We start from the raw sequence: 23,951 nt of genomic DNA, 5'->3' as shown, positions 1-23,951 counted from the left end.
CAAAAAGGCAATAATTGTTGATTTACCTCTCTCTCGTGAGGCTCTCGACTAGCAATCTGGAAGTTGCGGGTTCAAAGCCCAGTGCGTGCAAATAAATTTTATTTGATTTATTTGTGTTATTTCACAATTTAATAATTTAAATAATCTAAGGTATATTTGTGGCATGTTCCAGAGTGGAAGATACTTTCAGTATTACCCTGGTGTAAGACCACCATTCAGATTTGAAACATTGCTTGAAATGGCTTTAGCCGTGTTTGGTGACCAGATCTGAATAGCCAGGTACTTCCCGCCATCCTCTTCCCATCTCCTTCCCCTCCCTACTACCTTCAGCCTCACAAAATATAGCTAGGTACTACCTTCACCCTTAGCCTCACTGGCTCCAGATTTTTGGGAGCAGTTGGGACTCTTGTGCAGTATTCACATAAAAAAAGTTATTTTACAGAAGTTTAAACAACTGGAGCATTTGTTGTGAAGTAAATAACAATAGTTGAATGATCTTGGGTTACCCTATAAATACCAACTGTATTAAAGTATCCCTCTGCAATTTTTTGTGCATCCGTTCCGAGCAATATTTTAGAAGGAAATCGAAACTTACTAAATGAAGGACTGCTGCTTGTGCAACTAAAATTATTTATTCAATCATTTTTTACATCAAACAAAACATTGATGCTATAACTTTATTAAAACCAATAAGTCAATCTCATAGAGCCATCAATGTCTCTCTGTGTGTCCATAACGCTGGTCTGCCTTATTAGCTTTCTCATGGAATTCCTTCTCGGTACCGGACTAGCTTCATCCCGAAGATCGGAGACATGCATTTGGCTCATCTCCAGCTGTTCCAGATCTTCGTAGGACCCAGATACGGGAACAACTGGCCTGTAAAATTTCACACAAATGTAAAAATTTTATAACGTCCTCCCTATCCTCAGATTATGTGTTCATAGTCCCCAAAACACACTTGTGTCAGCTGCACCGAGATTGGAGTAAGCTGGCTGAAATGCTACGATCATGACCGTGAACTTATATGGATGAAGGCAAGAAAAGAGCATTTTTTTGTGTACTATTTTTTTTTCTTCAAAACCATTTATTGTGTTGCAGGTTAATAGTGGTAGGTATCTTCCGTTTTAATAGTTTAAGGCCTGGCCTCTAGCAAATTCTTGAAATTCTTATTGTCATGCTAAAATGATTTTTATAGTCGTGTGGAGCAGTCAGCAAAATTTCATCCATTAAATTAAAATGTGAGAAATCAACTTTTTTGAGAAGCCAGTCCTTTACTTACTCTTTTCTTTGTACCGAAACGTTTGTAAGTCAAAATGATAGCAACACAGGCTTTTCTTTTCGGATCCATTACATTAAAAGCGTCTCGTACGGGATTCTTGCGACATTACTGACAATACTGACGTCAGTATACTGATATTGTGTAATGGCATACAAATACTGACGGCTGTTATCTGTATACTGATCAGCGAATACTAATGCAAAATACTGACGCGTGTAATGGCAGGATTACTAAAGTTACTGACAAACATTCTTCTGCTGGAATGGATTGTTTCCGTGTTGTCATTATTTGTTATTGATGAATCAATTAAAAAAAAAAAACTTTTTTTTTTTTTTAAATGGTATAAATTATTTATTTTTGTTATATCGACTCGAGCGAGTTTGCAAAAGCGTTTTGAGCGATTACTTGCCATAATGTGCCAAATTTATAGAACCTAAAAATATGGGATAAACGATGAAATCTAGGTGGATTTATTGGCTTTAAACCGCAGTAAGCAGTTTCATATGTTACCATATAAATTATTTGAGAAGTGATATTAATTTAATATTATGGAAAAAATATATATATATATACTCACCATATACACCTCACTAGGTTATTATACCAGTTCTTAGATCTAAATTCTACATATTACAATACTAGCTGACTTGTACTTGGCGTTGCTGGGGGTTATCTTTAGGAGTTAGACATACACCATCTTCGATTTTTCTGTAGGCCCTTTTAAGATATACAATTCCGTATTACATTATTTTGATGTATCTCATAAGGTTTAGTCAGCGTTAGCAATGTAAGCACCCGAAAATATTTTTTACGACTTGATCACAGAACATCGACTTTTATCTACTTTCTATAAATATAATATGCATGTATTATGTATATGAACCTTTCGAAATAAATTTTCTAAATGATAGTGAAAACCCTATCAAAATCCGTTGCGTAGTTTAGAAGAACTAAACGCACAAACAGACGCGGATAGCCACTTTGTTTTATACCATTTAGAGATTATTGTTTTACATTATTGTTCTATGGTGGTTTGATCCTCTAATAAAATAATAATAAACAAAGAATAGTGTTAATATAATAAAAAAGAAGATCTTTTGCTGACAGGAGAAAACACATGAGCCGAGCAACGAATTACGGAAAGGATGCGAAGCAACCGCAAGCGGCGTTTCACGCCTTTCAAGTTTTGCGGGTGCTTTGTTCCTTTCCCATAAGTCATGGTTCCGTTGGGCAGTTCAGCTTGAGTGTTTATATGCACCTTTAGAGTGTTTATGGTTTGTGTATATTTTGTTCTTTATTTTCCAGTCTGTTTTATTCCCAAAAATTCATCGCGGTCACCGCGACTAGAAATCGCGATTGAGGCTAGGCCTTACAAAAGGTAAAATAATATATTTATGTAGTAGTTGGAAAGGGATTTGCATAAAATGCAAGAATTAAAATTTACATTCAAGTCAAAAATGTAGGTACATTTTCGATTTAAGAAAAATAATTATATATGAAACATGTTGGTAATAAACAATAAAAGTGGTTAAAATGAAGTATTTTATTAATTTTTAATAAAAATAATTATGCCTGTATACGTGAATCATCGTAGAAAAAAATTTTAGTAACAGTAATATCATAGAAGAAAAAAATTTCCAATGTGAAAAAAGTATGATCGTAGCTTGGAACAATCACAGCAGTATCGCATTCCTGTGGCATAATACCCCAAAATCACTATAATACTTTTGGCCGTGAAAATCTCAAAACGTATTCAAAATATTAGCTGTGCGTTTTATCAAACTTTTTAACAACTTAAAAAATATATTTAAGATGAAAATAAAATATTGGCGTACCTAAGTGGAATGCATCGTACACAATCAGCAAAGGACCAGTCTTTTCCAAATTCTTCCCCTTCCTCGAGGGTCTGCGGAAGTTTGTGGTGCAGAGTTTCTGGTAAGCGGAGAGCAGCCACCCCTCCGATAGCCGACACAATTCCCATTATAACAAGTGGCATCTTTAAGTTCTCTGATCCCTGTTAATATTTATATAATTAGTCCACATAATGTCACAGTAGTAAGTAGTTGGAAGGTCAGAATAGAAAGATAATGTTGTGGAAATAGTTACCAGATAGGTAATGAAAGGAATGATAATTAAACCAAGCCCACCGATGTACGCGGAAGTTCCTATTCCTATTCCACGAAGCTGAGTTGGGTAAAGTTCTCCAGCAAATGGATAGATAATCAAAAATGAAGCAGAAATAAGGGATTTAGAAATTAGAAATAGGATGAGTGTTGCCGTGATTGCATCTGAAATAAAATTGAAACATTGGTTTTTATCTTGCAGTGAATTATAATAATTGTCAATTTTATTGGAATAACTTTTCAATGTTACACCCATCAATGTAATATATCATTGAAGAAGAAGATAACACTAATAAATATAAAACAGAACAAGACACAGAAAATAAAATCGTATTGGGAACTAATTATTTTATGTAATTTTATTCGACCGCATGTTTCAAATTCAGATTTAACAATTCTATCTTCAACTAATTTCTCCAATATTTTTGGCTGTTAACTTTTTGAATGATTACGAAGTTCAAATGAATTTATTCTTTTAGATTTATTTGTATTATCTTCTTCAATGATAATAATGGATTTATATTTTAATTGGTACCTTCGGGTAAGAGGACAGTGATAATGCAGCTAATCCCACTCAACACCATTGAAGTACAGAGTGGCCATCTTCTCCCCCAACGGTCCATCAGAATCCAGCAAACAAGATAACTGGGAATCTCAACAATGGACGAAAGAAAAAAGCTCATATAAGTATTGCTTCCAAGAGAAGGCCCATAGTAACTCAAACCCACATACACCATCTCACTTGCAAACCAATTCAGCGTGATCAAGCAGGTCTTTAATCTCATATTTGGGGTCTTGCACAAAGCAAATGAGCTTGGTGTACTGGCAGCTCTCTGTTCTTCACTCACGGTTCTTTCCATCATCATCAACTGTTTGAGTTTTTGCTTCAAAGATTCAGGCAAAGCTTTTCCATTCACTTTTGCCAGAGTTTCGAGAATTTCAGAGGCTTCTTCGAGCCGACCCTTGGCTAGTAACCACCGCGGAGACTCAGGTAGGAAGAACCAGTAGATGTAGTAGAGGATAAATGGTGCTGAGGTTACGTAAGCCAGATTGCTCCAATCTCTCACCATGTATGTGATCCCGGCCAGCAATATCAGCCCCATTGTGTAAAACATGCAAGTCATTACAGTGATAAAGGAACGATAGTTTGGTCCAACCAATTCTAGAGCTAAAAGTACAAATGTAAAATGATGTATTTAAAGCATTGAATACTGGTATATCTATCATACATACATATCAATTGTATTCATTCCTTCATTCTATACATAGTTACTTGTCGGGTCTTAAGTAAATTGTATTGTAACAATGAGTAATAATACTAATTAGTATGATTAATTTCTTACAAATGATGAAAGGTATTTGATAGACGGCAGGAATGGTGAGACCGACAATGACTCTGCTTCCCGCCCACCACCAGTAACTCTGCGCAGTTGCAGTGAGCAGGCTACCAACTATGAGAATAGTAAGGCAACTGAAGTAAGACTTCTTCCGTCCTATTTTGTCATTCAATATTCCAAATACGTACACTCCTATGGGCCCCCCCACATTGAGTGCCACCAATCCGAGGGTTGGATAAATGGCACGATCGCAGACCAAATCAAACTGGAATACATTCACAGATTCAGTAAAGATTATAAAGAAAAGTATTAGATTTCTAAAAATTTTTGCAATCATTTCGAAAACAGTGATTGAATGGAATACATACAGCATACGGAGTGTAAAATTTTGCACAGAGTTGTTTCTTCCGGGAAGCTAACTCCAAATGAATATATATATTTCTAAATCGTATTTCAATTCTGTTCAATAGAATACTGCTATTTAAACAAATATTATTCCCTGCATACAATGAATTATAATTCTTAGGTAAAATCAAATGATTTAAAATTAATTTACATAATGTAATAGATTAATGTCCTTCGAAATTTTTCTTGACAATAAATATAAATAAACAGGCAGTTTTGTAATTTATTGAGCGTAGCGAAGGCCTGCTTTAACTTGACTGTTTTGCATTTCGTCTGTCTGTAATTTGTTTGTACATTCCATTTCTGTTTCAAGATGAAAGCCGTGTTGGATACTGTTAAATCGGAATAATCAATAACCTACCTGAAGTAAGTTTGAAAAAGAATTGTCATTGAGATAGAGACGATTCTTTGGACAAATTGTATAATTACTTATTTAAATTTTAAAAATGTTGCTTATAATATATGCTTTATAAAATCACCTAATAATAATTAATAATCACCTAATCTACAAATAATATGATTTTAGAGGAAATTTTGATTCAGATTTATTTAATATGAGAAAATTAGAAACTTTATTTGTACCTGATGTTTAGTGTTCACAGGACTCTTCTGGTAAATATAGCATGAAATTTTTTACTTGTAACTGTTGTTTAAAAAAATTACTATAATATTAGTGTGGGATCAAATCCGAATAGAGCTCTATTCATTTTCGCTCTCTCCCTATTTTGAATAGAGTTCTATTGATTTTCTCTCTCTCCCCACTTTGAATAGAGTTCTATTGATTTTCGCTCTTTCCCCATTTTGAATAGAGTTCTATTCTTTATCGCTCTCTCCCCATTTTGAATAGAGCTCTATTCATTTTGCTCTCCCCCCATTTTGATGCAACATTTCCCAATACGGGTACTTACATCAATGACAATAGAAGACTGAACTTCCGACTGGTCAAATTCCCAGCCATCGTAGCACGGTTCCACTTCCCAGTCCAAGTTGGGCAGAATATGGGCGGGATCCTGATGGCGCTGTATCAGTTCCGACCAGTTCACAGCGTACCTGGAGCACTTGCTGAATGTGCCATTATTGTCCACCTTAAAAGCAACACCTATAAACATGATACCCCTGTCTGTCTCAGGTTAAGCGGACGGGCCACTACATAATCCAATTAAACTAAAGTAGCTTTGAATATGTGATATGGATGAAGTGGGATTAGTGAAAAGTACTTCATATACCTGCTAATCTGGGGATTGATGAACTGAATGGCAAATAATTCACTTTAACTAAATAATACTTAGGAAAAGTGAATAAACTGCCACACAACTTGCTTCATTCACATTCATGCATCATTATTCTGACTCTTGACATGCAGTACTTGATTCACTCAGTCATGCCATGTCTTCCTCGGGCATCCGGTGTTGCATTTTTTGGATATCCTCATTCATGAGGCACGATCATGGTTTTACTAAATTTTCCATAATGGCAGAGCCTGAACATTTCAACATTAAAAATCTTATATTCTTCTTTAGTTCGTAGTCAAGTCCAAAATAATTCTTCTATGTGGTCCCCTCACTTTAAAATCCACTCAGATTCCATTGAAAAAATTCAGCACAAATTTCTAAGATATATTAACTCAGTCTACCTGTGGAAACTAAATTACAACCACTTAATGAAAGAACTGAAATTATTAATACTCTTTCATTTTTAAAATTGTTAATGGTATTATAAACAGCCCTGATTTACCCAGCCTAAGATAAAAATAAACTTTTATTGTTGACAACAAACTCGACTCAATCGAATCAAAAAATAAGTTTTTAATATGTACACTTTTTTTGTGCTTAAAAATTAAGTTACGAGCACAGCACTGGTGTTGCCACATCGTTTCCATGTTCTAATGTTTACTGTTCTACTAAATTATTATATTGTAAAAGCACGTACGGGCATATTATTTAAATAAAAAAGTAAACATTCTTCTAACAGCCTCTCTGCCATACATTAAAAGTTGGTATCAGAAATCCATTTGCCCCTGAAACCTCATTTCCTTCTACTTTGTACAAGCAATTGCTGGAAGATAAATTTATGAAAAACTGGTTTTAACCCTTTTCCCGCTGAATCTAGAGGCTTTATGATCTGCGTGGAGTGTACTTATGTAATAATAGACTTTGCCATGGTACCCTTACTTCTTGCGGAATAGTGATCTCTCTCCTCTGTAGGGGCGTAAGTCCCGTGATGTTGATGAGCTCGGGCACCTTGCACCAGTGCTCCGGAGTGTCTGTCATGAAGAGCTGGTTGAAGGCCCCGAAGCCGCAGGGGATACAGGCTGGCAGACACACCAGCCAGAGGAGCAGCTTCTGGTACAGCCCAAACTCACCCACGTGGGGGAGCAGATCGTCCAAGTCCATTCCATCTCGGCTCTGGATCACATTTTTTAATATTTCAGGGACCATTTGCCATTACAAAACAGTAAAGTTTTAATATTTCAACACTGCTAAATGATATTTCTCAAACCCCAACAATTTAATTTTTACAAATTGTAACTTAAGCTAGTGTGAATATAATTTTCTTAGAACCCTCATAGATAGATGAAAAAGATGTTTCTGCTGAAAACAGGCTCATTAGAAACAAAAGCACATATTAAAATAAATACCTGAAAGTCCAATTATGTCCTGTGAGTTCGAACTGTATCTAGATTTCTCTAATAAACAATAAACAGTTTTAATCTCAAGTGACTTACCGAGTAAGTATGGTACTGTATATTATCTGCCTGTATAAAATGTAAATAAATAATAACAATAACCTATGTACATTCTAGCATCACGTTCATCAATCAAATGCATTGTACATATGGCTATAGCTGTTATCCATAAATTGATAATAGTTTGACTAGTCTATAGTTAGTAATAAGATAGATATTTGTAGAAATGTATCATATATTTGTAAAGCACCATTGAGGTGATTTTGCACAAAAACGGGGCTATACAAATCATCAAAATATCATTATTAACCACTTAATACTTTTGAACGAGTCACGCTTGCGCGCTCCAAAAATACGTTTCAATTTCTGCTAGCTCGAGTGACGCTCGCCGGTTTCCACTCGCAGCGTTCTATTTTTAGCTAACACGAGTGAGGCTCGTCAAAAGTTAGCGTGTATTTTACGCAGTTTTAATTTGCCTGCAGTTTGCCTCAGAGATCGCTCGTGTTTTTGAGCTGCTTATTTCGTTTTTACTATATTGTTTTCACATTTTCGTGTATGTATGAATGCATCGTTTTAATAACCTGTTTTTTTTTAAAACACTTACTATAAAAAAACCCTAGCATTAAGTGATTAAAAGAATGATAAAATGAAACACAATTTTTTTGTTTTCCACTTAGTTTGTTTCGGCTTCCTAACAGTACCGTAACAATATTTTGTACAATACAATACAATACAATCAGATTATAATAATTTTAAAAGATACAAATTACTGAAATTGCACATAAAATAATGCAGTGGAAAGGTTAACACTATAAATTTGTGAACCACGCAGGTCTGCAGGGTATTAAATCAGGTAAACTACTCAAAACTCACTTACCTCAGTAGAACAGGTTAATAATTACTTGTATCGGTACGTACCACCAACCTTACAATATTAATGTTATAGTTATGTTTTATTCTGTATCGCGTACAAAGACTTTATCTTCCATCTATCTTATATAAATAAAAATGTAAATGTTCGTTTGTTCAAAATCTTCGAAAGTTCTTCACAGATTGCTTTGAAATTTTGACAAAACGTTGCATTCAAATATGCATGTGTTTTTATATACCTATATTATATAGATGCCACCTGTGACAGGTAAAAACATGTTTTAAAAAAAAAAACAGCGCCATCTGTCGGACACACATGCTTTTTTTTTAAACAGAGCCATCTGTTGGATGTAAAAGTAACATGCGCTATTGTTTCTCTATCTGCACAGACAGACTGAGCCACAGCAATGCGTGGTGGTGTACAGCTAGTCAATAATATGTATTACATTGTCTTCTAGACATGTACCTTTACTGAATTACTATAATGTATACCCAGAAGAATATATTAATTTTTACACCCACTTGTCACCAATATAACATAATAACGAAGACCTGTGAGAAATTATGGGTTTAATCATAGGGGTCCTATTGTGTACTAATATCTCATCGAAACATGTTCCACTATTATTATGCGAATAGCAGTGCACATTGACTGAATTCGGTAGTTTCCGGTTATTCAGGCATCAGAGCGATGGACTAATTATAGGTAAACAAGTGAAAACAATTTTTTCACATCATGTCTCATCTAAATATCAATATCAAATCTCTTGGCTCTTGACTTTCTTTGTGATATAGTCATGCTACTGAGCGCTCCGTTATAACTCACCTTTCCGTTACATATCTACATACATATTTTTTCAGGAAAGAGGACGAATTTTCAACGCCTCTCTGAGCAGTAGCATTAAAAAATTATTTTATAAAGCAGTCAAAATACTCAGCGGTGATTTCTAGTGTCATTACAGCAATGGACTTTTAAATAATCAGTTTATTTCCCACCTATTTCAATGGTTCAGTAAGAAAAAATATTGCAGAAACGGCCTAACCTGATAGTTATAAAATATGTTACTGAAATTTTAAAGAAAATAAAATTCTATTATACATTTAAATACATACTGGCTAGAATTATAGTATTTATAATCGATATATTATGGGATCATTATGTACCAAACACTGGCGAACTTTAAGTGACACTAATAAATAAACAATTTATTTTTGGAATAACTTAAAAGTAAAACGTCATTATTGAAGACAATTTTAGCTATTATATAATAGCCATTCTTAAACGAAAATTTGAAACAGAAAAAATCAGAAAAAGATACGGTTTCATCTAGGACTCTCGCCTTGCCGGGGCGCCTTCCTGGGTTTAAGTCCTAGATGTGACCGTATCTTTTTCTGATTTTTCTGTTTCAAATTTTCATTCAAGAATTGCTAATATTGTCTTCAATAATTAAAAATAAAATATTGCCTTATGTGCCTACAAATTATTTTAAATAGAAGTGATTTTAGACAAAGAATGTCATAAAAAATAAATAAAAACCTTGACATACCAATCAGGCCTTGCAGGTTGAAGGATATAGTTGAAGGGATATGAAATATAAACTTACAGATTTATGTGTGCCCCCCGAGGGTTGCAGGCACTCCGTGGTGTCGGCCATAGCGAACTAAGGTGACGTTGGTGTTACAAGTCTAGAGGGAATCCTTACAACTTTCATATTAGGGTGACCATTCAAAACAAGGTTAAATAAGTAAGTACAATATAAATTGGAATCTGATTAAATAATGTGATAACACCCAACAGCCCCATGGCATCCTTAACCCTTAGAAGCTGGAGCCCTGCAATTGCAGTGTTGAATTGTGCCCACGCACGTCATGAAGCACTGCAATTGCAGCGTCGACCTTATACATTCATTTTGCCTTTGGATATTACTTCTACTGGGTTTCTTGAAAAAAAAAATCTCACACTATCAAGTACGGTATTATCTTCATGTCGGCCTTAGCAAAAATGTATTTTTATTTATTGAATATTCTTGCCGGTTCCTACTGGTCAGTCAGGGTATGTTGTGGGGCTCAAGGGAGAGGAGAGGGAAGAGGAAACCTGGCTCTTCAGATCTGGTCACTCGCTTAATAACTATGTATCAAGTTAGTCAAAACAATTTTGAGCAAATTAAGCGGCGACTGTGTTGTTTTGAAATTCAATATTGCACAATCTTATGGCAAAAACTGCATGAATAAGAATAGCTTACTTATAATAATAAAAAGAATATAAATACATAATAAAGCCTTATTGAAAGGTGAATATTCTTGGTGTCATTATTTATGTAAGGCTGATTGATTATCACAAGAATGATCATTTTGACAATTATAAGAATATTGAAAAATTCAATTTCACACAGAAAAAAATATTATATAAAAGTTTTTTGTAATTTTATACATTTCTCCGCCCTAAAACTTTTCTGCCTCGCGCATCAAGTAATAATGATAGTGACACCTGAAATTTGGTCACCCTATCTAAACACCTACGCATTCAATAATGTACAGGTACATTTTAATACTAGAATCAAAATACAACATAACGCTATATGTACATTGTGCTATAATAGTATTTGCATGATTTATACATAGTGTCAAGCGGAAGACCAGAGGTAGAGCCATGAATGCCACTCTGTTGGTTTTTTATTGTTTCTTCTGCCTGTCTCAATTTTGACCTTAATTATTTAAAAGTTATTACAATCAGTTAGTTTACACCGAAGAAATTATAAACTTAGCGGAGTTATGAAAAAAATTGAGACAGGCAGAAGAAACAATAAAAACGAAGTGTTCATGCGACTGAAATAATACTTGAATAAAAATAATAATACTGAACAATACTTTTTAAGAAGATGTAGGATTTGTATTAAGCTGGTCGACTGATTCAATAATAAACAATTAATGACAATTATTATTCACCTTTATTTCGCTCACCCAAATGGTTTTTTTGGAGTGATGCTTTCAAATTTTTTTTAAGTACGTCATCGTAGAGATAGCTCTAATAAATTTACAGGGTAAACAGCTGATGAAATCGGCAAAAGTTTTTAAAAAGGTTTGGGCGGAATTTTTTCAGTGGCTTTTTTGTTTAAATTTGTACACAGTTGACATTTGTCACATGAGAACGGGTCGCTTCTACGATTCGTTCTTAAGTTCAACAGTTCGGCTGTGGAACGAACTGCCGGCCGCTGTGTTTCCTCTCTCCTACAACATGGGACTCTTCAAGACCCATGTTCACTCCTTCCTCTCCACAAAAAGACCCTCCACACAGCATCCCCAAAGATGACATAGGCCCTGAGGGAAATTATTTTCTTCAGGGCCTCCTGTGTGGAGTTATTATTAAAAAAAATTTTTTTTTTAAATCGTCTTCGAAAATTTCAACTAACTTTGGGATTCTACATTTATTTATGGAACAATGGTATCAGATCTGCCCACAATTTGTTTTGTGTCATCTACAAGACATACTATTCACCTAATTAGAAAAACAAAAATCAAGCATGTATCTCAATAATTAATGCATCTGTTATCAATAATCTCTTGTAAGTCAAGGTTTCAAAAAAAAATCACAACTAAAAAACTACAAAAAAAATTGCAGAACATACATGGGGGTGATTTTGGTAGCCCTAGGGGTGCTCAACTCTGGACTTCCGCTTGAAACTATTTGTTGGGACAACCTGTATAGCATTGTTTGTGTGAAAAATCACCTTACACGCGCTGTACAAATATCTCCTTTCTAATGCTCAGTACACATACATACTTACATTTTATTGCGATACAAATGGAAGAAATCATTTCATTTGCGTCTCCTGATTTAATTGAGAATATGAAACATGATGGGTTAATCTTTTATCAAGCTCATAATAGTTACAATACTGACCTCTCCTTAATCTCATTAGAAAGCAGTGGATTATTTGCTACTATAAAAATACAGTCAACGACAAAAACCTAAGCAAGTTGATTTGATGACTATGATATTTATTACGGCGATCGGATGATCACGCAGATGGCTATAAAGTTGAAATTCTCGCATAACACCGATCGTCTGTTTTAATATAATAATCTATGCAAACAGACATGGTCAAAATTCACGTTTTATTTTATTTTGTAAAGTTGAGGAAAAAATTTCCCATCATAATCTAAAGAACAACTGCCACATTATAAAATACAACCATATCTGAAAGGGGTTCATAAATAGAAGATTTTACGCTTAAAGTAATTTTTTTTACGACTGATACTTTATTTTTTTCTAAGCTTATTAAAAGACTACTTGATTGACTGCCTAAGATGTGTTCTACTCGCAGTATTTAATTAGTTACAATATGAATTTCAAATATGCTATCAAAATTTTTAAACCAAAACAGATGATTTTGCTTTACTTCACATTGAAACTGATGTTATTACCTGTTGATGTCCAGATGCAAAATTTTCGCTGTGCACCATCTGATTCTATTTTTGTCTTTTGCAAAATAAAGTGTTTGTAAATTGCACTGTCTCACCAGATAATGTGTTTATATATTTATAAAAATAGTATATTATAATCTACCAAATTCCGGGTTGAAAATAGCTACTGTCCCATTCTCCAGAATCTGTGGGCCCAGTCACAGGGGGGTGACATTGGAGAATGTTGTGAGGAGAGAGTAGGACGAATGATAGAAACAACAAGTCGGATAATGAATATTCTTTTATTGAATTCCTGCAAGTCCTTTACAGAAAGGTTCAGTGATAGTCCTAAATGGAAATAAGAGCGCGATTGAGAAGAAATTCAATTAATATTTCTACAAAAATACATAACATAATTATAATCCAAACTTGAAATGATGGGTTAATTTAGGATTTATAATGGATTCATTTAGCGAGACAAAAAGGTGGGTGGTACAGTTCCGGGTATAATAGTTAGTTGTTTAGCGGGTGTAAGACCTGGAGTCTGGAACAAACAGTCGCATGGCACTAAACATCGACGATCTTCTTCAAGCATCTCTCTCGCATACACAAGAGTCAATAGAAAACATTCATCTGCACGCAAATCTCACGCTCGTTAAACTCCTCTGAAAATACATAACATTCTTAAACACTGCGTCACTAGCAAGCACTCTTTCATCAACATTAACATAATATCAAATAACAAGTCATTCAACCAAATATACAGATTCGTTTAGTTTGTCTTACGTTTAATAGTCACCGTCATTTTATTATTGTATCGCACTCACTTGTAGAAAAGCATTCATCCATCTCCATTCGCAGGAAGCATTCTCTCACCTAACATATTTACATTCGGAATTCCTTATTCACTAGGATATCATAGGACGCAATATCACACAATCAGGAATTGTTTAAGTTGGGAGGGCTCCTCTTCAGACCCTGCAAAATTCTATCTAAAACATTATGTTACAACAAACGTCGGCTCGGCTCTTGGCGGTCGAGACGACGGCAAATCAGAGCCCTCCCAAATCACAGTTTCGACATAATCGATTCTTGTTTAGTTAAAGCAAATAAGTCTAAGTCATTTAGTAACAATCAATTTCCTCGATACACTGTCTAGTCTAGAAGGTGAACTAATCCGAGTCACCGAGACCATAGCCTAATTTAAAGTAAAGCGAGGGTGGGTTGTGGTAGGGTGGACCAGCCTGCTGGTGCTTTGTGCTGAGAGCCGCCGACAGACAGTATTTGTATAGGGAATGTTGTCCGCCTGCGCGCCTCCTGTTCCTCTTCCCTTCCCTTCCCCTCCCCGCGCCTCAACCAACCGTACAGAACACACAAACTAAACAACTCCATTTCCCTTTCAATCGTCGCGCACAAGTCAATGGTCGTCCTTCAATACAATTTAAATACTTCACACACATGCACATCTGATTTGATCACTATTTCTCTTTCCGCGCTGCGAGTCCACTTCACTCGCTAATAATATGTGTTTAAGCTTCCTGATACCACGTCCACTCAGAATACAGCCATCAACAGAAAACTCTTTCTCCGTAGAATAAATTTCACTCTCTATTTGTTGCACGGAATTATTGTAGACTATCTCGTATTTGGAAAATAACATCTTCTCTGACTGTGCACTGAGAATTGTGAAACGATGATAATCAACATAACTAAAACACTATATCATTTCAGTTTTACTTCTGAGTAGCTTTGGATAGAACTGATATAGAGTGTCGGAAATTGATATATTTCTTAACTGAATTACTTCGAATCTCCATCTATGTTGCGGAGCAGAATCTGTAACGAAATGAAAGGGTAAGAATTAGCCTTGGCAAGGTGCTACATATCGACAAGGTAATAACCAATAGAGGTGGCAGATAACTCACCAGCTAGTGGCCACCTGCGGGGCCAGACTCTTGAGCCTGCGTATTTCCCGAGAGGCCCACTGCGCTGTGGTCTTGGTGCGGGAGGTGTTGGAGCGCCGACCCAGGTTGAGGATGTCGGTGATGGGCTTCACGTCCAGGAACTGCAGCATGGGCACCCCAAAGGCGCACAGGTCTCCGACTAGCCCGGCTACTGACACCAGCTGGTTCTCCGTGTGCTCAGGGTCCACTGCTACGGCTACCATGAAGTTCACTATGTTTACTATGTACGGCTCCAACATGTTGATTTCCGAGCGCTGCTCCTTCTCGTCTCCCTTGAACCCTTGCACAATCCCGGTGTATGCTTCCAGGATGCTCTCCCGGAGCTTATCCAGGTGCTCTATCATCTCCGGGTCGGCACGGTTCATGGGGACTAAGGAAGCTTGGAACAGCATCTTCATTACTACTTCCAAGTACTTGACAAAGTCCACTCCGATTGTCATGGCAATGTCTCCAAACACCGAGAATATGGGTGGCTTCACCGATTGGTGGATATTGCTATCTTGCAGATTCTCTAGCAGGAGGGTCATGAGGTCGTCACAATAGGGCAAGATCTTCTTTTTCATGGCTCTGCAGATGTCGCTCACGAGGCCGACGGTCACCTCACACACCTGGTGGTCTTGGTGGTTCTTGAGGCCCATGTAGAGGTAAGGCTTGAACAGCTCCATGTACTTGATAAAGCCTTCCTGCAGCACATCCACCAAGCTAGACACGGTCATCATGGCGTCCTCCTGGATTCCTCCCACCTTGCCACTGCTGGAACTAAAGATTGTAAGGACGGCCTGCATGACCGTGTCAGATATCTTGGGAGCATCATCCGGCGTCACCTTTTTCAGGAGAGATTGCAAAGTGGCACACAAAAGTGATTGTAATTCATTAAACTGAGAGCGCTCGTTGTGTCCAGATATGTGTTTCTCCATTTGAAGAACTTGTTGTAACCTGTCGAGAATGATCAGGGTAGTCTGTTGCACGGTTGCGTAGCAATCTCTAGGAGAAAACTTGACCATCTCCATGAGGGCCTCATAAGCGTTGGTTCTTAGGTTGTGCTGCCCAGAGTCAGGGCGGTCAGTGTTGTGCAGGAGACGCTGGATGATGAAGTTGAAGCACTCGGACATGAGATACGTGGGGGGTACGTCGGATGTGCAGTTCATCTTAGCAGCATCGTATGTGGCCTCCGCGAGGTTGTTGAACACCCAGCAGACATTAGCAGCAACGGAAGGTTCGGCGTTGAGACCATTGACTAAGGCCTCCAGCAGAGGTTTGAAGTACGCTTCATTGAGAACAGCATTAGGGATGATTTCACAGATGCGGCCCAGCGCCCAAGCTGTGGTGTCTCGGACATGAACGTTTGCATCGTACATCAACTGAATAAGAGTGGGCATAGCTTGCTCCACGAGGGGCTTTTGTGTGTTGGTTTGGAGTCCTCCCAGGACACAACCAAATGCCATGAGCGCTGCATCCCTGAACCTCCAGTGGTCAGATTTAATATTCTCTTCAATAAATGGAAAGACATAAGGAAGGATATCATCCTCGCAGCAATTGGATAGGATCATCAGGCAGACAGAGGCCGACTTGCATGGGTTCCAGTCGTCGGAATCTTCTTGCTTGGTCAGTTTGTGCATCAGGACCGGCGTCAGGAACTGGAGAGCGCCTCGAGCGTAGTGGCGGGACGTACGCACAGGAGGGCAACCTGAAATATATTCATGAAATAAGCGTGGCAACAGACATAATATTACAAGACATGATTAATGAGAGTGAAACTAACCTGATTCCATTGCTTCTGATTCTTCAATTGATAAATCTATTTCTTCCTCACTGACTGTGGACCAGAACTCAATTCCCTGAAGGGCGATGTCATCAATATCAGACTTCATGGCTTCTAAAGTAATGGGGAATAAGGCTTGGCCCATGTACGGCTCCATGTAGTGATAGTAGTGGGATAAGATTTTCACCTGAAATGGAAATAAATTGATTAGAGACAGTCCATATAGATCCCTTTTCTGAGGAACTGCTTATTTTTGATACTGGTTTCCATTTGAATTATAGTAATGCTTAACTTTTTATCGTGTCCAATTTTGTTTCAGGATATATAAATATATATTTTTTTTAACAAATACTGTTATTTTATTTTTCAGTCCTCACGACACATCTTGTGAAAATGCTTCACAAATATAAACCGAAGTTAGGATAGAGGCCTTATAAAAATTATAAGGAAAATTCTTTACAAGAAGCGGCAAAGGCCGTCAAAGAAAAACAGCTTTTATCAAGCAGAGAAACATTATAAAATTCATCAAAGAACAATCCTCAATAATGTCAACAGCTGTGCGACTATTCAAAAATGTGATCCTCGAGATTGAATGAACAATTTTTAAATTTGCTCCACGAACAAGAATTGGCATATTTTTATTATTTCATGTTCAATGAGAACCTGTTAGTTCGAAAGACTATTTTAATCTTCATTTTCTGCCTACTTTAATTTGCAATAAAAATTAGAATGTACATATTTGAGTTCATTGTTTTAATTTTAATTTTTATTGTTAATGTAAATTGTACAACCCTGAAAAGTTAAATGAATGAAAATCATCAACGCGAACCTGGGGGGTAAGATTGCCTACGAGCCAATAACTTTCCAGACAAATGGTTTTAAGTGATCATAAAAACATTGGCCAGGTTTAACTGTACCCACCAATAACTATATGAACAAAATCTATAATGGAATTGGTATCACAGGCAAAGAAACCCAACCGTGAGGTTGCTGTGCCTAATATTTTATTTTGATAAGAAATTAACTTGTTCATCACGATTTTACATTCACAAACCATAAATAATGTTATTCTTAAACCAAAATCTAACCAACATAAGTTTTAATACAAAAAAAATAAATTTAAAATTAATAAAAAAAAAATTAAAATTAGGCTATACAGTAGAACCCGTTAATTCGAACCCCGATAATTCTAAAAAAGGCGTAATTCGAAATTTTCGCCAAAAAAATATCCACAGAAATTTTTTTTTCATAAAAATGGTTTTTTAATTCGAAATTTGTTAATTCGTAATTCGAAATTTATTTTTGTCCGCACTCGAAAATTTGTTTGTGTAATTCGAAAAAAATCGATTTTTGCGAAAATAAATCATAAAATTTCGTAAATCTGAATTTCAAAGATCCGGCGAGGGGGAAATCGGCTCCGAAATTTCAATTTACGGGGAAATATATCGTATTTTTACTAAATTTACTTCGAATATCTGAATTAAAAGATCCGGCGCGACGGAAATCGGCCGCAAAATTTCGTTTCACACATATGAAGTATTTTAACGAAATTTACTTAAATTATCTGAATTTAAAGGGTCGGCTGTGACCGAAATTTCGGTTTACGCATAAATATATCGTATTTTTCGAATATCCGAGTTTAAAGGGCCGGCCGCGACGTTAATCGTCTGCGAAAATTTAATTTACGCAGAAATGTGTGGTATTTTTGTGAATTTGCTTAGAATAACTGAACTTGAAGGGCCGATCGCGGCGAAAATCGGCTGCGAAAATTCGATTTAAACGGGAATAATTCGTATTAACATGAATTTACTCCAAAGATACCACCCAAATTTGAAGGGGCGGCCGAGGAACTTGATTTTCGCCATCTTTTTTTTTTTTTTTTTTTCTTCATATAATTTCGAATTACGTGAGAATTTGTCAATTCGAAATTTGATTTTTGATGTCCGAGGATGTTGATTTGATTTTTGATGTCTAATTAACGAGGTTCTACTGTATACTCATGTTTACTGTTTTCAGTAAAATATCAGTTTATTTTTTGATTTAACTTATGTCCCAAATCACTACGTAATTATCATAATATTTGAATTGATTCCTGAATATATTATTTATATAATCTCAAAATATCTGTTTATTTTTTGGTTTATCTTATGTTCATATAACAATGTAATTATCGTAATATTTGAATTGATTCTTCAATATATAGAATATCTAATTCATTTATTTATAACACAGTTAAAAAGTGACATTTCTCAGACTTTCAGATGATTTTAAATTTGAATTATTTCTTAGATACTTTTAGAAATAATCACAAATTATAGATATTATACATACATATCGTTTGGCCAAATATTGGGAACAATGGCTGCAGTCGTCACAAATGTTTTCCCAGTTGATATAATTTTTGGGAAGAACCAATTCCTTTACCCAGAGGATTGGTACTGAGGAAATGGTCAAATGGAGTAATCTGAGGAAATCATCTTCAACAAAGCAACGTGAGGCAAAGAGTGTCAGAATCATCCTGTGGTTGGTTAGATATGTAAAAGTAGTCATGGAGTACTAACCAGGCATTGTAGAGCTGCTACACTGATACGCCTGTCCGCAGATTGTGTGGCTTCGCAGACAACTTCCATGATGTAATTCCTCTCATTCTCCTTATCGAAGTTAGCCTTGGTGAACTCCAGTGAGTTGTACAGGGCCATGGTGGCCGCAAAGCGCACATGGTTGCTGGGCTCTCCAGACCTCATGCCATGGACGATAGCAGTCAAAATCTGGTTACTCTGGGCAACCAAGTCTTCAGAATCTATGTCCTGACAAATATAGCCTGAAATCGCAAAACAATATGGTTTAGATTGCAGTCAAAATAATCCACCGGTTATTAGGATAAAGAAGGAAATGAACAAATGAAAGGTTAAAGGTATTATCAAACCATTGTCAAGAGTAACAAGAGTAGGCCGTTTATTATTTAACAACTACAAAGTATGCTGTCAAATTTAATGGGTTGAAAAGTGTCAGGGAATGTAATAATGATTGTTATATATTCATGTAGGTAAAAGACGATCTGAGCTGATAAGATTTTTTTCAGGACAGACAATCACCTTCGGGGTTCAGAAAATTATAATTAATTTAACGTGTTCTGAAATCATTGTCAAGAGTCAAATCAACAGTGTAATTTTGTAAGTCAGTTGGGATGATATTAAGCAGACGCTGTACTGATCAGATAGATGTCATCCAACGTAACTTAAAGTAGGAGTAGTTTAATTAAATGATAGTCAAGTCAATGATAGGCAGTCTTACCGATAGCTTCCAATGAAGCTTCTCTATGCATTTCACTGGCCAGCGCACTCACAACGTTCTCCACTAAATTAGCAATCACATCATTCCACTGGCGAACTGGGATCTCAATCACCGCGACATAGGCCACGCACTGTGCCGCAGAACTAGGCCGGCTTTCTTCCGTGGCTATCGCACCCAATATCTAAACAGACAAGTCACCACATGTAAACATCGTCGCAATGGAAGCATCATCCTCTCATCATCAGCCATCAGCAGGCCCGAGACAATCCTTAACATTCATCATTGTATTTATCCTAATTGTGTTTTATTTATAATTATATTATTTTCAAGTCCTGCAAGTATTTTAATTTTTATAATAGTGACAACTGTTTCGGTGTTCAAGGCCAAACTGATGTTATTCCACTTTGACATGACTTATTTATATGATGTTATTTAACCCAACCCATTTTTATTTGTACAATGTGTAATTTTTTTTACATTAAGCCCACACAGGAGGCCTTGAGGAAAATAATTTCCCTCAGGGAATATGTCATCTTTGTGGATGCTGTGTGTAGGTTCTTTATAAGAAAAGAAAGGAGAGCAAGTTCTGGGAAGGAAAAAGGTACGATTTCTACCCACCCCTCTACGTAAGGTAGAGGGGAGGGTAATCATGAGAAATGGTGAGAAATCATGAGATTAGTGTGTTCAAGAATGACGGACTAATGAATATATCCCTCCCACTGCGGCTCAAGGCGGTGTGTAGATATACTAGTTGGAGAGGTCTACCCAAACCAGCCTCTCTCGATCTGGCATGCTACGCAGCTTGTGGACAGGCACATTCTGAAAACACCTCACCCGATGAACCTGGGCACCCCTGCTAAGTCACCAAACGTAGCAAAGCACTTGGGGTGTCCTACGGCAGAGGTGTTGGTTATTCAATGAATCGTTTCCGGGGCGGCGGTACCCAAACCCACCTCCCAAATTGACCTGATTTTCCACCATTGAACGGGGAAAACAGAACGGCCTCACACAATTGATTTCGTAAGTAAATCGGATTTATCCAGAAACACACCATACAAATAAAAACAGGGTAGTGGTAAATAAAAATCATATAAATAAGAATTCTTAATGTGGCTTTACAAAAGTTCGATAACGGTATTGAATGCTGAAACACCTGTCACAATAATAAAAACTGAAATACTTGCAGAACTAAACAACATTATTAAATTTGATTCATTTATATTTTTTAAATATATATAAATTATCACTGTCTTCTGTTTTAGGTTCAAGTTACAAGCGCTCAAATTTGCATAATGCTTGCGAAAATAAAGATGTAATGAGGTATGTAAGTCAACTATATTCATATGAATAGTACAGAATAGTAGGACCAATGGAAAGGGGTACAAGTTAAGATTATTATTAGTAGACAAAAGAACGAATGTCAAGGAATGAGACAGATTTAGACGAGGACTTGGAAATTTAAATATGAATTCACAAAAATACTAGTGAAATATTAGTAGTGGTCTATGAGATATAATATTAGGTATTGGTTTCATTTTATAATATGAAAGATTTAAATGGTTTTATAGCCTTCTTTAGATATTTTTTCACAAAAACAGTGTTATTAAAATGATCCAAATTACACAAGAGATTAAATTGTATAACTGATTAAAGACAAAAACACAGAATACTTTAAGTAATTGAGTTATGTCTGTAGCAATTGGTCGAGGGACAAAATTGGAGAAGAGTTCTAGAGGGAATAATTCCTAAATCAATAGTAAAATTGGAAAAAATCACCTCATAGGCGTTTTGAACTTTTATAACATGAATAATATACTTATAGCTTATAAAAGACATGTTTTGTTGCAGACAATTATGTGAACTATTTCCAGTAGAAGGGATGCTATCAGCTTATAACAATATGTCACTGTACTGAATCATCGCCTATCTGAGTGACTGACCTGTATAAAGCCATCTCTCCATTATCTCCATAAATAGTTAAGTACATAATCATAGTAACATAGATCACTGTAGAAATGTATTATAAGTTTGTACAGCACCCTTGAGGTGATTTTGCACAAAAACGGCGCTATACAAGTCATCCAATTATTATTATTATTAATCACCTAAAGGATGAGTACATAAAATTCTCCTCAATTCACACTAAACTACGATGGAAACATTTCTATGTATTACTATGTAGGACTGTTTCCATCGCGGCATCAATATCAAAAGAAAATGATTTCTCTTACATTTTTCTTGATGTAGTGTCTGATATCTTCAGGAATGGACAGCCAGCGGGCTTTGTACTCGCAGCGGAGTTTCTCCTCCTTGGAGGTGAGGTGGTTCTTGAGCTGCAGGCCAGCCGCCATGCGTGCGACCTGGCTGTTGCCGCCCTGAACCAGCACATCGGACAGCATCTTCATGAAGCGGCCCAGGTCGGTGGCAGCCGCATGCTCCAGGAACTTCTCCGCTGTTTCCAACTCATTTTTGTCTGCAAATATAAGTGTCTAATTTACTTTTACATGCCTTGCTGTAGCAATTTGAAAAGGAGGGTTCCACACTAATCCTGAAAACTAATTTACAAAATATTTTACCAAACAAATGTAAGTGTTAGATTATTGATATTATAGAATATAGAATCACAGCACTGAAATAGTTTTTAGGGCTCAGGCCGATGTCCAAGTTTTTATTGCAGAATTGAAAGGAAAGAAAGTACTTACAAGACTCTCAAGAGTTTGATGTAAGGTAGTATCACGGGAAGAAAATTTATTGACAATAAAACAAAAAATCAACAGATAGCATTCAAACTAATCACGACAATGACGATAACACTGCATCGATAAAGCATTGGGCATGTGTCAAAATAATACTTTATTGTACAATGTATTTAAATTCACACAAACGAAGTATTGAATTCCGTCTAAACTTAAACTTATATTCGTATGTATAATTTGACAATATTCTAGACTATTCAATAGAACATATGAATCTGAATTTGACATTTCATGTGCGTGTAACAGCAGTTCAAAACCGTTGCACAATTTGAAGCATGTAATAAATATTAAAAACATCCATGGCTAAATTGTCACCCAACAATTTGACATTAAAAACAAGCGTAGATATTTGGTAGGAATAAGTCATCAACTCATGCTCTCTGCATCTAACAAGACTATTTGTGCAATAACAAATTAACCGGCTATACGACTAATTTATCGGATGTAAAGAAAATACATGAAACATTATCGGCATGATGTTCAGCAACACAATTAGAGTTGACAATTTAAGAAAGACAGAGGATACACGATTGAACGAGGATGTAACAAGTTAATATTCTTCGCATCCATAGCACCGAAAAGACAAAATTCATTCGAGAAGATTACGCCATGAGTCAGACAGACATGTTTTAACTTCTAACGGACATTTCTGTTATCGATAACTTTGGTGACAATAAAACGTAAACACGTAAAACTTACCGGGAGATATAGTCTTCTCAAGAATTTGGATAAGCTGTAAGTTCGTTTCAGAGTGCATTTTGTGTAATTTTGTGGTGCACTTTTTATTTAACCAACACCGTACACTTCAATGCCAGCCAGCTATCGGCGATCATGAATATAGACTGAAGTATTTCCGGTAGACATTTTTAATAAAAAAATATATTATTTTGCTTTCAAAGTATGAGCATTATCAATAAGTTAGAATTAATTATTTGTTAAATATTAAGAATAGTTTTAGTGCATAATTAAGTAGTAAATAAATTTATTTTTAAATTAAACGTGTGCGCTGACCGGAACCATAGAGTGTTTTCTTTTCCAAAAACCAAAAGGTCATATGTAAACTGTAGACAG

The 23,951-nt window shown here is 36.1% G+C and overlaps 2 protein-coding genes across 2 annotated transcripts; both read right to left on the bottom strand.

Annotated features, from left to right (window-relative positions):
- Positions 1 to 680: 680 nt before the first annotated feature.
- Positions 681 to 7,429, bottom strand: CarT (Carcinine transporter). The gene is made up of 7 exons (XM_089631456.1): positions 7,316 to 7,429; positions 6,053 to 6,229; positions 4,746 to 5,004; positions 3,938 to 4,570; positions 3,386 to 3,567; positions 3,115 to 3,293; positions 681 to 876 (listed from the first exon to the last, which is right to left on the bottom strand). Exons 1-7 carry the CDS (start codon positions 7,412 to 7,414, stop codon positions 681 to 683), a joined length of 1,725 nt encoding a protein of 574 aa, XP_089487582.1. The 5' UTR covers positions 7,415 to 7,429.
- A 5,964-nt stretch (positions 7,430 to 13,393) lies between these two features.
- On the bottom strand, positions 13,394 to 23,731 carry Fs(2)Ket (Importin subunit beta Fs(2)Ket). The gene is made up of 7 exons (XM_089630908.1): positions 23,580 to 23,731; positions 22,356 to 22,597; positions 20,125 to 20,305; positions 19,392 to 19,651; positions 16,831 to 17,017; positions 15,030 to 16,755; positions 13,394 to 14,940 (listed from the first exon to the last, which is right to left on the bottom strand). Coding segments are annotated over exons 1-7 (2,655 nt in total). The 5' UTR covers positions 23,638 to 23,731; the 3' UTR covers positions 13,394 to 14,939.
- Between the last annotated feature and the right edge of the window lie 220 nt (positions 23,732 to 23,951).

The sequence above is a fragment of the Hesperophylax consimilis genome, chromosome 4 (genome assembly GCF_061612785.1).
Source record: "Hesperophylax consimilis isolate HC1 chromosome 4, BYU_Hcon_1.0, whole genome shotgun sequence".
Classification (NCBI taxonomy): domain Eukaryota; kingdom Metazoa; phylum Arthropoda; class Insecta; order Trichoptera; family Limnephilidae; genus Hesperophylax; species Hesperophylax consimilis.
The sequence above is the reverse complement of the archived record's forward strand: the minus strand, read 5'-3'. Positions and strand labels throughout refer to the sequence as shown.